This window comes from Salvia splendens, chromosome 13 (assembly GCF_004379255.2).
Source record: "Salvia splendens isolate huo1 chromosome 13, SspV2, whole genome shotgun sequence".
Classification (NCBI taxonomy): Eukaryota; Viridiplantae; Streptophyta; class Magnoliopsida; order Lamiales; family Lamiaceae; genus Salvia; species Salvia splendens.
In genome coordinates this window covers 4,646,883-4,662,137 of record NC_056044.1, presented here as the reverse complement: position 1 = coordinate 4,662,137, position 15,255 = coordinate 4,646,883, and the positions used below count along the sequence as shown (strand labels likewise).

The window sequence follows — 15,255 nt, the reverse complement described above, 5'->3', positions numbered from 1 at the left end:
ATCTGCGCGCAGGCGAGACGATCGTACTCTTCTGGGGGAGCAGGGGCCTCCGATTGGACCTCGAACGACCCGCTACCGCTGCTGCTTCCCCTAGCCTTCCGTTGTGCAGCCTTTTGCCCAATCAGGCGACGACGCCGGCGGGAGTCTGATTGAGGTAGCGGGGACACTTCCTCGGCTTCCGGGAGCTCGTGCGAACCAGCACTGCTGCTGTATTCACCGGAAGCATTGATCTTCGTCCGCTTCTTCCAGCCCGATTCGACACCCCACAAAACTTTTGGGAATCCTTCACCACGAGATAGGCCTCCCACTGGTCGAAATCTTTGAACTTCAAGGATCTGTCGGGGTACTGCGCCAAGGCACGGTTCTTCACATCCTCCTCGGACATACCGCTGGTTGCCTGGCGGAGATTGTTTTGGTAGAGGCCGGAAAATCGACTAAGCTTTGGCCTCAACCGCTCCCACTGTTTCCGGCATTATTCGGGCACGCGACACTTCGCCCCAGCCTGTTTGTGTGTGAGGTAGGCTTCAGCGACGCGATGCCACAGTCTGTCAATATGCAGGTTAGCACCGTAATAGGGATCCTCGACTATTGAAACCCAAGCCTTCGAAAGCGTGACGTTTTCCCACACGCTCCAGACCGTCCTCTTTCCCGTCTCCTCATCATCATCCTCCTCGGCCATCGTTCGCGAGGAAGAGCCTGTGGCTTTCCCCTTGCCCTTGCCCCTGCCACGGCCCTTGCCCCTGCCCCTTGCCGCTGTCCCCACATCATCGGGAGTCTCCCTGACTGGAAATAGCCCCAACTCCTCAAAAGAGAAAGTATCCACGCCGGTGAACTGATTCTCCGGAACAAAACTGGAGGGGGTATCAGTAGACAACATATCGATAACCGGCCGATAGACATCGCCCGCTAGTGGTTCAGGGCCCCTGCCACCCCCTCCCCCAGGCATGGTCTCCATCATCCCCGGCATCATCCCCGACATCATCCCACCCATCCCCATCATATTTGGGGTCATGCCCCCCATCCCCGCTGCCCTGGGCATCATACCACCCATACCACCCATCCAATTGTACATATTGCAGTAAGGGGACATCATACCACTCATCCCACCCATACCACCCATCCTACCCATTCCACCCATCCCCGACATTGCCGGAACCGTTGTCGCATTTCCGCTAGAGTTTCCCTCCAGTTCGGCGGGAAACGTCGGAGTCTGCGACTCGCTCGTGGCGGGGGAGTTCCTGTCGTTCTCCATTAAGTAGAAATGAAATTTCTAGTAAAAGAAGAGAGAAACTTGTTAACACAAGTGGTGCGAATGAAATGAAGTTCAACGAGCTGTATATATAGAGTTTAAAAAAAATACCGGACGTCCGACCCACGCCACAATGGCGGACGTCCGCTCGCCCGTCGCCCGCACGTCCGAGGACATCCGACGTCCTTACGGGACGTCCGTATCTGAGTTGAAACGCCACAATGGCGGACATCCCGGTCGCCCGTCGCGGATGTCCGACCGGACGTCCGCCATTGGAGATGCTCTAAGGGATGAGATGAGATGGTTAAGAGATGGAGGGATGCAAGTGCTGTCTTTTAGTTAAGAGATGTGGTAAAAAGTGCAGTGAGCCCATGAATAGTGAAGGGATGAGACAATTAAGAGATGATATTGAGACATGGATGCGGATGGCCTAAGTGGAGAGAAAGAAAAGTAAGAGAGAGAATAATAGGGATAAAAATGAAATAGCCTTATTTTTCGTGGACGGAGAGAGTATAGCATAAGTCTATAACCCTCAAACTGTTCTAAAAGGACATTAACAATCAAAATATATAGTACTATATAAAAAAATTCACAATATATAATCACTCCTCCAGAATGTAGACTTTTATTCCTCAATCATCTCATACTTGAATAGCTTTAACTCCAATATTATGAACTACAACTAGTAGTTACTCACTAATTTCTTAAATTAATTATAAGATCTTCTATGTTTATGATAGTATAAAAAATTAATCAGCACTAATTACCAGATCTTCTATCTTAATCCATATTGCACGTTATTATAGTAGTGTATCATAACGACACATGCTGTTTATGGCCTAATAAGTAATAATGTAAATAATACATGCCTCAAATGGCTCTAGTTCAATTCACCTCCAACTAACTCTATGTCGTTTTATACTTTGTCATGTATGTACCACATGTAATTCCAAAACAATTCAACTTATAGAGAAACTAAAATTGTAGGAGTATAATGAATTAAATTTGTAAATTACTAATTGTTAGTGATTACTTGATCAAATATTTGCCTTTTTAGTTTCAATACACAGTCACCAATAGAATAGATCAGCCTAATAAAAACCTCCAAAAGAATTGGTTCATGTAAAACACAAGCAATTAGGTTGTTTTGATTCCAACTAAATCTATACTTTTCATTATTTTTTCTGTAAAACAAGAAACCCTTCATTATTACATTTTCACCTACAATCACAAATTGGTTTTTATATAATCCAACCACTAACACCAAAATACCACATTATTTTCCCCAACTACATTCCATAGTCATTATTATTAATAGTAGTTAATACTAAATTTATAGAAAAATGACTAATACTAATACTGTTTCGCCACTTAGCTCCAAAATCCGCAGCCACAATCAACCTTAATTCTCTCTTTAAAAGCTCATTAATCTTTCAGCTTCAATTTGTGCTCTCTCTCTCTCTCTCAAATCGGATACAAACAGCAGAGGCAAGGACTTCATGATCTTCATCAAATCCTCCAATTCTCCTTTCGATCCAAAAACAATGCCACAATCGGGCTGTTTAATCGGTTTCATCAAAGTTTTCCAGTAATCACACACGCAAAAACTCAATTTGCACATACATTTACATATTCCTATAGATAGAGAGATAAATGAGGTGTAAGAAGCATCCGGCCGATCAAAGCTGCAGCGTCGGCATCTGCGCCTCCTGTCTCCGGGAACGCCTCGTCGCCGTCATCTCCGCGCAATCGCAGGCGCAGGCGCTCAAACATGCGCTACATGATAGCTGCAAGTTCAATTCACAGCTGCCGCAGCCTTCGTTGTTTCATCAATCCGTTTCACCCTACGTTTCGAGGCGGAAATCGCACACCGGCGCATCCGCGACGTGTCGCCCCCACGGCGGGCATCAGCTCTTCTTCAGCACTCCACGATTGAGGCCTCGCCGCTCAATTGCGATGGAGATTGAGAAAAATTCCAGGAGTAGGTTTTCTTCTCTGTTTTGGGGGATTTTCAGATCGAAGCCGGGGAGGAAATCGGATTCGGGCGCCGATCCGGTTTCCGATCCTACGGTTTTGATCGATTCCTGCTCCGCTTCTCCGGTGTGGCTCCCTAGCATCATCCGCGGCAGCCGGAAAAAGAAGGTCTCCACGTTCTCAATCGACGAAACCGCGTTCGGAATCGGACTGAATCGCGGGAGGGGGATGTCGCCGGCGAGGAGCGCCGATCACGGCGACGAACATTGTCACGGCGGAAAGGGAGGTTACTCGTCGGACTCACAAGGCTGGTGGCAGACGCCGACACCGGCGCGGCGAAGCGGAGGCAGAGCGGCGTCGCACGGCAAAAGCCTATCGAGTCTCACGTTGTGTCTGAGCCCGCTGATGCGGCCCAGCCCGAACCGCCACTGGAATCAGAAGGTAGCGCCTCCTGAGACGGCGATTGCCGCCGACCCAAGGACGACGCCGAAGGCTCACCTCTCCACGGCGGCGTCGTTTTGCAGAAACCGCTCCCGGAAACTCGCTGATTTCGGGAGATACCAATACGATCAAACCTGTTGACCTTTGACCATGCCTGTCTGAAATTACGATTTTATTTTATTTTAGTGTTATTTGTAATTTGTAAGTACTGTACATTGTATATGCTATAATTAGTTGAAAATGGAATTCATAGAAATATTTTGTTATTTCTTATAGGTCGGAAATATGTTGCTGCTATTTTTCGAACAACGAAATAATGAGCCAATTGCACATGTAAAATTAGGATTTGAAGAAGTGGAGTTTGGTTGAGATATAGTGTGAGAGTTCATTTGCTCCCCATTAGGTTTACATTTTGAGTTATGGAGTTAGGAATTTGATGATTGTTGTGTGAGTTTTGTTGTAGCCAAGTGTGCAATCATGCCTAAAGAGTTGACAATCTAGCTCATGTGAATGTAATAAGGAAAAGCAATCGTGCATCCACATGAAATGTAATTATATTTACTTGTTTGTATACATTATTTATTATGAATTTTTTAATGTTGTTTTTAATATTCTCATAATTAATAGTAATTAAATTAAGAAAATTTTGTTTTGATTCTTACATGTATGACTTATTTAAATTGTGTAATCAATATAAATTTATAATTATAGAAATAGTTTTTTAATATTTCTAAACACAAAATAAATCATTTATATGAAATCATGTTATTATAAATCATATTACCAAAAATCTAATTTCCAAACACGATAACAAACAGGCCCTATAAAAAGTTTCTTAATATGTCACTTCATATTTAAAAATTGAGAAGAAATTTATGGATAGTTCCATATACTAAATTGTGAGTGCATAAAAACTCAAATATGTCATTTCATATAATGTAACTTTTTCAGCTAATTAATTTTAAAATTATACTGGTGAAGAGATGTGATGCATAAAAAACTCAAATATATCAAGAATTGTATAATCAATCAATCATCGGAGAAATCTCGTGCCACCAAAAGTGGTGGCTGCATATCTAGTTCATATAGTACTCACTACATTTCAATTGCAAATTTTAAGTCAATTGTGGTTTTAATGTTTACAGATGAAACATAACCATATGTCTACCAACCGATTTTATGCTTCATTTCTTGATTGGGTTTCCATCTTCATAAATTTGATAAGAATGTGTACATCTATATGTTTTATAATCGTATTTTAATTGATTTGGTACATACGGAATAAAATGACCTTTTGAAGATTTGAATTGAACCAAATTGAGAAAAAGGAAAAGATTTGACTTAATTGAATACCAACTTTAATCATAATTGTAAAAGAAAATAAAGTAAATGTCAAAACTAGTCCTGAACATATGACCATTTTACGATTTTAGTCTTAAACTTTATCTTTTTAATTTTATGGTCCTGTACATTTCAAATCGGATCACAATTGGTCCTCCGTTTACAATTCCGTTAATTTTATAACGGTCAACGGGTTTAACCCAATTTTGACCGATTAAAGCTCTTAATTATGATTTTTAACTCACTAATTATATCATTAATTATTATTCTAATTTATTACTCCTAATAAAATAAAACAAATATATTAACAATAAATATACTAAAAACAAATGAAATTAAAATAACAAAATGAAATTAAAACAAATTCCCTAACACTTAGCAAAAAACGAATCGTCTTCTCACTCTCTCATCTCCCTCCCGCGACGAATTACACTCCATCTCCCTCCCCCTCACTTCGATCGCCGGCGAATCTCATTCCTGGACAATGGATTAGAGTAGTTCTCGACCAAGCCTTGTACTTGACTAACCCTTTCCTGTCGCCCAAACGAAGAAACCCTAACCCAACGAACAAAGAAACCCTAAATGGAGAAGGAGAACGACAAGGAGAATGAGAACGAGAAGGATGCAAATGAAGCTGGTCCTTCCACTGAAAATCCACCTCCTCCGAGTGAAAACACACCGACCCCAACTGATACTCGACCGCCACCATCACCTGCATCTCAAAATCGACCGCCGCCGTCTCAAGATCCTTATCGTGAAGGTAAAATCTTTAATTAAAAGTGCTTTGGTTAGGTTTGATTTAGGGTTTGAGTTTTTGGGGGACATATATGGATTTGTTGTTGAATTTGTTGTTTGTTGTCCCCAAGCATAAGTAGATGTATTTTAATTGGGGATTGCGGTGTTTTTTCCAGCTTTTTTTCCAGATTATTCTGTTTCAGTGAGGAAGAAGATGAATCGCGATTTTGAAAGTGAATGAATCTTAGATTCATTTCATGTATTTATCATAAATAATTTATGGTTTTATTTACAAAAAATAATTCTGATTATTAAATAATGAAAAATTGCTTAAGTTGGTCAAAATTGTGATTAAAATCGCTGACTGTTAAATATTAATGGAATTGTTAACGGAGGACCAATTGTGATCCAATTTGAAATGTACAGGACCAAAAAATTCAAAAAATAAAGTTTAGGACCAAAATCATAAAATGGTCATATGTTCATGACTAGTTTTGGCCTTTTATCAAGAAAATAATATCAAAGATAACTCATACATTTCCATTTACTTATTTAGTACATTTCCATCTATTTATTCTACTAGCTAAAAAATAATTAAAGAGTACGAATATCAAAATAAGATAAAGAACACTTGAATTGTTGACCCTTGGCTTGGACTACATCATTTGTTATGCCAAAGAGCACAAGCGGAATATACAAGTTTAAAACGCAGCACACAAGTTAGTCTCATTTTTTCAATTTCCTTTTTGTTTTCCTTTTCTTTATTTTTTGTTTTCTTTTCTTTAATTTTCACAATATTACGAATGATGATAATCATAATTAATATCATGGCAATTTGTGGTTTGCTTTTGGATTTAATGTGAACCTATTTATCTATCTCTTTATTGCACATGTGAAATTTTGATTTCATTTTGATCCACACATGGAATCTGTTGAAATACTCATTTCTGGTTCTATATCGACTTCACAGTTATAATGCATGCCCCCCTTCCATATATTTTTGGATAACATTTCACATTTATTTAGATCTTTTAAAGGAGTGAATAACACATTTTTACATAGTAGATTAACATAAATCCAAATCGATGTGAATATCTTTGTTTATTTTTTATTTCAAGTGTGAAAGAATGGGATGCATTCCGGCTTATATGTGTTATATTATTAAAACCCAAGATTCATTACTACAAAGGGTGAAATATAATGAATTGAATAGTAATTTATCTCGAGCTAGGTAACACAAATTCATGATTCATTCTCTTTTGACATTCCTTTTCGCCAAATCAGCGGCAATCAACACTTAAATCTACTCCTACCAAATAATAATGCCCTTTAGTTAATCTGTTGACTTAGCTATAATCATCAATCATCATTCCTTAATTTGTCGATCTGTTATATTTAATTTTGGTACATTTTATATTATCTGAATAAGTTTTCTATATCAACCAATATTTTAATTTAGAAACTAAAGCATTCGAAACCCGATACAAACAGCTGATAATTTGCATTGTGTATATTTGAATTTTTATAGAATAATACGATAAATAAAACGACTTTAACAACATAATTTTATAATTATGTTATACGGAGAGATAATTAGCATGTTCACAGGGAATTAGTCTCTCCGCAATCCCCGTTTTACAAGTAATATTTTATCATGATTAGTTAATAATAATTGAGCTTTTTTCTTTAACTTGATCGTTGCTAATACTCCAATTGATTCTTTTTCTTAGAATTAATATGCCACGGGTTATATTGACATAGAATTTTTGAATATTTTGTTTATATTTTGTGGTTATTGGTAGTTAAAACTTAAATATACGATTATGAATACTTAATACGTACTATGAAAACCCTGGTGTTCAGTAAAATAATACCAAGATACAATGTAGGATTGAGTTGTGAGATTATTTTAGTCATATCTATGACTAATTATCTCATGATTATCAATCTATGGAATTGTGGAATTGAATTTCATGAACCAAACACACTACATATTTAATCTAGGATGCAATCTTGCAAACCGAACATCCCCTTGTGAGGATAGAAAATCGTATTTTCTTAATCTTGCAAACCGAACACCCCTTAGGGAGTGTTCGGTTTGCAAGATTGTATTCCAGATTAAATATGTAGTGTGTTTGGTTCATAAGATTCAATCTCACAGCTCAACCCTAAGGGTTCGTTTGATTAGATGAGTAGCAAATACAAATTTTTGAAGGGTTGTGTTGCTAACTTAATGTTTGTGGTAGTGTATATTATGCATAATGGAGTTTGGTTCGTTGAGTTGTGTTGGAACATGTGGGCAACATCAGTGTTTGGTTGGATTAGTTGGAAGCATGTTTTATTGGTTTGCATGACATATTTATCCCTAACACATTACATTAATTTACAATTTGCCCTTTATCAAAAGTAGCATTTATAATTTGGATCTACCCCAAATTTTTCACTACCGCCTTCTCTAAAATCTGCTTAGCAGTCCCGCCAAAAGGAGACACCCAACACCTCTTGGCCGGCAAATAATTACCGTCGAGCACAAGCCGACGTCTTTGACTGGGCACACGACCAAGGTAAATTTGCTTACTAATTCTCGTTGCATTTTTGTATTGCTTAATCAGTCATCGTCGGCTCCGGCGTATGTTCATAAATCGTCACGCCTTCCAAAGTCGTTTATGATTCATTGTCGACTACTGATTACCTTGTGCTCCCTCTGCTATTACTTCAATTTTGTCACATTATTTTTGTTTTTTGTTGGAGATTTTGTAGTCTTAGATCAAATATTCTTGTGTGAATGATGTCTGACTCTCACATACTGCCGGAATCAAAAAGCCACAACCCAAATGGTTAGTTTATGCACTGCAATTAACATGAACTTTAAGGATTAGTAATTGATGAACCTTTTATTGTTGTGAAGGTGGTGTTATTCGTGGTAAATCTGGTGGACTGAAGCCCGACAGGTCTAGGCGCTCATGGTCTCCTCGTGAGGAGGAAGTCCTCATACTAGCATTGAAGGACCTTGTGACTAACCGTTGGAAGGCCGATAATGGGTTCCGAGCAGGATTCCTCACTCGCGTGGAAGAATTTGTCCGTCGAGAAATCCCTACAACAACTGTGAGAGCCGAACCTCATATTTCCTCCAAGATCAACACTTGGAAGAAATTCTACAATTCATTGAATATGATGCTTGAACGTAGCGGTGTTGGGTTCAACTCAGACGGCGACTGAAAGATAAAATGCAACGACGACCAGTGGGCCCAAATCGTAAAAGTATCATTTTATTAAACAAAAATGTCATTTTATACACCAAAAATACCTATCATTCTATCGGCTGAAAGTATCATTCTATCGGCTGAAAGTATCATTCTATCGGCTGAAAGTATCTTTCTATAGGCTGAAAGTATCATTCTATCGGGCAAAAGTATCATTTTATCAGTTTTATGTCATTTTGTCACGTTAAAGTATCATTTTTCAGCTTATATGCAATTTCTCCAGCTAAACTATCATTTTTATAAGCTAACTGTCATTTTATCCGCTTAGATTATCATTTTATAAGGTAAAAGTATCATTTTATTAAACAAAAATGTCATTTTATACACCAAAAATACCTATCATTCTATCGGCTGAAAGTATCATTCTATCGGGCAAAAGTATCATTTTATCAGTTTTATGTCATTTTGTCACGTTAAAGTATCATTTTTCAGCTTATATGCAATTTCTCCAGCTAAACTATCATTTTTATAAGCTAATTGTCATTTTATCCGCTTAGATTATCATTTTATAAGGTAAAAGTATCATTTTATTAAACAAAAATGTCATTTTACACACCAAAAATACCTATCATTCTATCGGCTGAAAGTATCATTCTATCGGCTGAAAGTATCATTCTATAGGCTAAAAGTATCATTCTATCGGGCAAAAGTATCATTTTATCAGTTTTATGTCATTTTGTCACGTTAAAGTATCATTTTTCAGCTTATATGCAATTTCTCCAGCTAAACTATCATTTTTATAAGCTAACTGTCATTTTATCCGCTTAGATTATCATTTTATAAGGTAAAAGTATCATTTTATTAAACAAAAATGTCATTTTATACACCAAAAATACCTATCATTCTATCGGCTGAAAGTATCATTCTATAGGCTGAAAGTATCATTCTATCGGGCAAAAGTATCATTTTATCAGTTTTATGTCATTTTGTTACATTAAAGTATCATTTTTCAGCTTATATGCAATTTCTTTCAGCTTATAATATTTTGTGTTAGTTGTAGTTTTAGTTTATTTTATTATTTGATTTGATTAGCCGTGAGTTTAGATATGGTATTCTTATTTTGCATTATATATATTATTATATATTATGTAGATTACTTATTTTAAAGTAGTAAATCTATTCAATAGCTTTACAATTTATGCTTACATGTACGATCCACTCATCAATATGTCCAGAAAATATATAATGATTCTTTCATCCATTCCCTAAAAAAATTTCAAAGTTTGTATTAACATTCATCTAACAAAGTAACTAACTCTATGAAACATCAAGCTACTTGAATTTAATTTTTGCCTTACATCTTATACACATCATCAACTATAATTTTAACTATAATTTTCCATTATTGCACTGTAAGTAGATCTGTTTTGGTAGTATATCTTATTTGCATAACACTTCCAACTATATATAATTGTATTTTAGTGATCAAAATAAAAATAATATAGGCAAGAAAATGATGGACATGGTTCATCAAAGTCATTTATAAAATAATGAAATGAAAGCTCGTAATCAGCGATTACCAAGTACTAATGGTTTGAAGATAAAACAAATTGCACAACCTTGCAGAGTACTAAACTACTAGCTAAGCTACGCATTATTCCACATAAACTCGGCTATCAAATTGAACAGTAGAACCTGCACCAAATAAAACATCATATAATTCAAATCTAATTTCATTCGCATGTCTAATCAAATTGGGGGTCATTCATAGATGTTGCAGACAACAACCATCTACCAACGACGGAGAGCGTCGAGCTCGAATGTCTACGCAACAACAAAAATGGTTGGATTTACTGACCTGTATGGAGTTTTCTTTGCAGCTATGGCGTATTTGCTGCGTTTTTGCAGTGGCCTTCGAGCAACAATGAGGATGGAGAGAGAGGGTAAAAGGGGAAGAAGAGGGGGAGTCTTTTTCAACCAATGAAACTCTGTCTCACTAAACCTTCTTTTTTGGGGGTTAGAGTTACCAATTGAATATGGGTAGCTAACATTAATTTCAAACGGGCTGTGTTTTTTCAAACGGCCTTGATAAAAAACAACAAATGCAAACAAACGATGGTTAGAAAGGTCCACGTCAGCATTTTCCATCCTTTTCCTACTCTACTCATCTAATCAAACGAGCCCTAAATGAATAATCATGAGATAATTAGTCATAGCTAACCCCATATTACTAAAATAATTTCACAACTCAATCTTATATTATATCTTGATATTATTTTATCTAGCAAACTAAACATCACTCAAATGTACTACTTATCTCTTAGAACATGAGGCTGAATACTAAGGACAACACAATTATTCATCAGTGATAATTTATCAATGCCGATTATCAATACTTAATAGTAAATACTATCATAGTTTTTTATTGGGAAATTTGTATATTACATTAGAAATATAGTCAAACATTTCCTAGTTTTCAACAAAATTTGTTTTTATACTAAATGAATAAAAGAAAAGTTTGTTCAATGCTCACTCTAACCAACGTAATTTCCATTAATTTATTTATATTAGTATTTAAAATTTATTTTTCATAGCAAGATAATAAATTATCATCTAACACGTCATGTCATGCTTTAGTCCTCCGAATGAAATTATATAATAAAAATGATTGAAGTTAAAAATCTTATTCCTATATGTATAAAAGTGATTATTTAAGAGGTCAGTATTGGAATAAAATTGACAAGTTTGATCAAACTCTCAAATATTGGTTGAGGTCAAAAGAAAATGAATAAAAATAATGAAATGGAAGCAAAAGCATATAGCCAAAATGAAAAGATATTATGGCTGTAGATGAAACAGACCACTTAGAGCATCCACAATGACGGCGAGCGGACCGGCTAGCCGATCTCCGGCGCTCGCCGGTTCGCTCACCGAACCATTGTAACCGGCGAGCACCATTTCGGCGAAAAAATCGGCGAGCGCACGCTGATTCGCGAGCGCTGGGCGATACACTCGCCGGTCCGCTCGCCGCCATTGTAGGCTCCGGACCGGCGAGCGAATTTTTTTTTAATTTTCGAAACACTATATATACGCGCTTTGCACGTCATTTTTATTCGCACCACTTGTTTTAACGAGTACTCTCTCTATCTTAATTTCTGTACAAGATCAACAACGTGAAATGGAGAACAACAACGAAGGTATTCCAATGACGAGCGGGTCTCAAACACCCCCGGTACCCGTGGGAGGTGGATGGGGTCCGATGCCCGGGTACCACAACATGTACCCATGGCAGCAGATGATGCCCGGGATGGCAGCCGGGGGGAGTATGCCGGGGGGGTTACCGGCGATGCCGGGGGTGGGCACCCGGTATGCAGATGATGCCGGGGTGGGCACCCGGGATGCAGATGATGCCGGGAGGGGTACCAGCGACGCAGGGGACGCCGAGGGGGGGGGAACGTCTATCACCCCAGTTTTGATGCTCTTAATGTCCCAATAAAAACCTCCACACACTATGCTTCCAGTTGGGTGATCAAATAGTGTGTCTTTCTTAAGTTTCAATAATTATTTCCAGTTAAGTGTATCCATGTCACTAACCCATCTCCCATTTTTTGAAAAGTCTTAATCGTTGATCATATTTATATTTTGTATCACATATAGGTGTTATACTTATTTTTTTTATTGTCACCACTCCCCAGTGAAAATATTTATTATATACAATTAATTATATGCACAATTACGATAAATGTGCATTCTGATTTATGCAACGCTAAACATTTCCTTTGAATTTAGCATATTATTCCATACAAAGCTAATGAAGGAAATATTATTTCAGTCGCCACTTTTGTGTTGGGATATAAGATATATGTTAGAGTAGTAATTTAGTTTGGAGAATATATCTATGTCACTAACCCATCTCCCATTTTTTGAAAAGTCTTAATCATTGGTCATATTTATATTTTGTATCACATATAGGGGATATACTTATTTTTTTTAGAGTGAACTACGCCAAAATTCCCTAACGTTTTCAGAAGTTGCGTTGCAGGCCCCTAACAAAAAAATATATCGCCAGACAACCCTAACCTTAAACGTAATCACATATCGTGTATTTGTAGCCATTTTTCGGACCAAAATGCCCAAATCCCTTCAGGGGCATTTTAGTAAACTTAGCTTTGACGTGGGGACATCCACTGCAGACCTGCTCTCTGTACTTCCACAATCCATAACTCATTTCCATTCTCTCACTGCAATTTCCCGACGATATATACAAATTGTAAGGCACAAATTCTCCCATTTTGAATTCCCATCTTCATTCCTGGAGTCATTCCATGCACTCATTCCTGCACTCGCTATTGAGGGTTAATTCGTCGATTTCGCTGTTTGACATCAGCATTTAGGTAAGTTCTTCGTCAGTGACCAATAAAATGTGGTATGTTTTTTGTGAGTTCCCACGGCTGACTTTGGTTTTGTATAAGTTATTGTGTTTTGTTCCCAATAGCTGAGTTTCACATTGCAATTTAGGTAATTTCTTCCACTGTGACCGGTAACATGTAGGATGTTGTTTGTGAGGTCTAGAGGCTGATTTTGGTTGTGTTCAATTTAGGTTTTTTCATCCGTATCGCTGAGTTTCACATCACAATTTAGGTAATTTCCACTGTTACCGGATAACTGAATGAGGCTTGTTGTGAGTTCCTGCGGTTGATTTTGGTTGTGTTGGGAGTAGGGTTTATGGGTGTCGTTCCAATTTTTGGGTTGTGTCATTCCAATTCTTGGGGAGGGTCCAACTGATAATAGCGTATAAGGTGTGAAAACTTTCTTGATTTTACTTTTCAATGCAGGTCCTTGTTACAATGTCGTCCTCTAGTTCTCAATCTTTCGGCTCAAGTTTCAACTGGGATTGGCCTCGTCCACAGATTGTGTACTATAAGCATGATCTTGAGGCTGAGCTCGTGATATCTAGGACGGCAGCTAATCCTGGGCGACGTTATTATCGTTGTCCAATATGGAAAGAAGATGATTGCAGATTCTTTCGTTGGTTTGATGCGGGTCTATCGTCAAGCCAAGACACTTACTTTCAAAGAATCAAACTGGAACGAGACAAGTTTGAAGAACAACTCCGATACAAGAATACTAAGGTGTGTGTTCTTGAAGATAAATTGCGGAAGAAAAGTGACGAATGTGAAGAGCTGAAGTTAAAGCTGAGCAAGAAGAGTGAAGAGTGCGTACGTCTTAATGTAGAAGTTGTCAAAACCACCAAAATGTCTCAAAAAATGAAGATTGTAATATTGTTGTTGTGTGTTGTAATTGTTTTCGTAATGTAATGTTAACATTTTTCTTCTCTTCTCCAATACATAACAGGATCTTAAGTACTAAACGTCTTTAAGTTTCACAGTACTTAACAAGAGACACTTTAACTAGTGTACACGATTGAAGCTTAACATACCTCTGAAGTGTACACGATTGGATTGAAGTATTACATAAATGTTTTGTTGAATAACACCTGAAGTACCCATGTTTTGGTGAAATACCACCATGTGTACAAAACGTTTTGTTGAATAACACCGGACGTACATAACGTTTTGTGAAATAACATCCTATGTACAAAGTTAAAACATACAATGCTCATTAATAACATATGTATAGGTAGTTATCAAGGCACAAGAAGGGCCTTCTCCTATAAAGGCTACACAAAAGTGTAGTACAAAATACCATAGTCAAATACAGTTAACCACGAATACATACAAGAGGCTTCCCATTAAGCATAATGTTTGTCAAGAGGAATACTGTTTGTCAAAAGTCCGTAAACTGCATACATTAGCACTAACAAAAAACAACACAATTTTATGAGTTCAGGTTCCCAATCTTGATCCCCACGATTATTCAATCCTGATCCCCGCGACTGCCACAACGTTGCGGCTGAGCCCTGGTGCGACGTGTTCTAGTTCTTGTACCAGTGGGATTGGTCTACAACAAACAAGAAATCGGTCAAATTGAGTACCATTGGTCATGAAATGAAAAGTGAAAAATTTACACCACCAACTACCTCTTCGTTTGGCCGCGTAGACCGACGTGTGCGAGGTCGTCCCCGACGAGGCAGGTTGGTCTGTAACAAACAAACCATTAAAATACAGACCAAGGGTGGGAAAGACAAGTCAAAAATTGATACCGGATACTACCTCTGGATTTTGAGACATGGTAGACGACTCAGCCCTGACACCGCCATCCGTCTGGGTGGCTCACTAGGTTGAATGGGCTCAGCGGGCTGTGAACTCTGGCCAACTTCGGTCCGCGCATCTACACCAGAGGACCCAGCCC

General features: G+C 37.9%; 1 protein-coding gene across 1 annotated transcript; it reads left to right on the top strand.

The window, feature by feature from the left end:
• The first annotated feature begins 2,902 nt into the window (after nt 1-2,902).
• LOC121760363 lies at nt 2,903-3,805 on the top strand. Its single transcript, XM_042156043.1, has one exon. The coding sequence runs from the start codon at nt 2,903-2,905 to the stop codon at nt 3,803-3,805; it is 903 nt and encodes a 300-aa protein (XP_042011977.1).
• Nucleotides 3,806-15,255: the final 11,450 nt, after the last annotated feature.

Coding starts and splice junctions, on each gene's coding strand:
- LOC121760363 (XM_042156043.1), top strand. CDS start 2,903: ATGAGGTGTAAGAAGCATCCGGCCGATCAAAGCTGCAGCGTCGGCATC.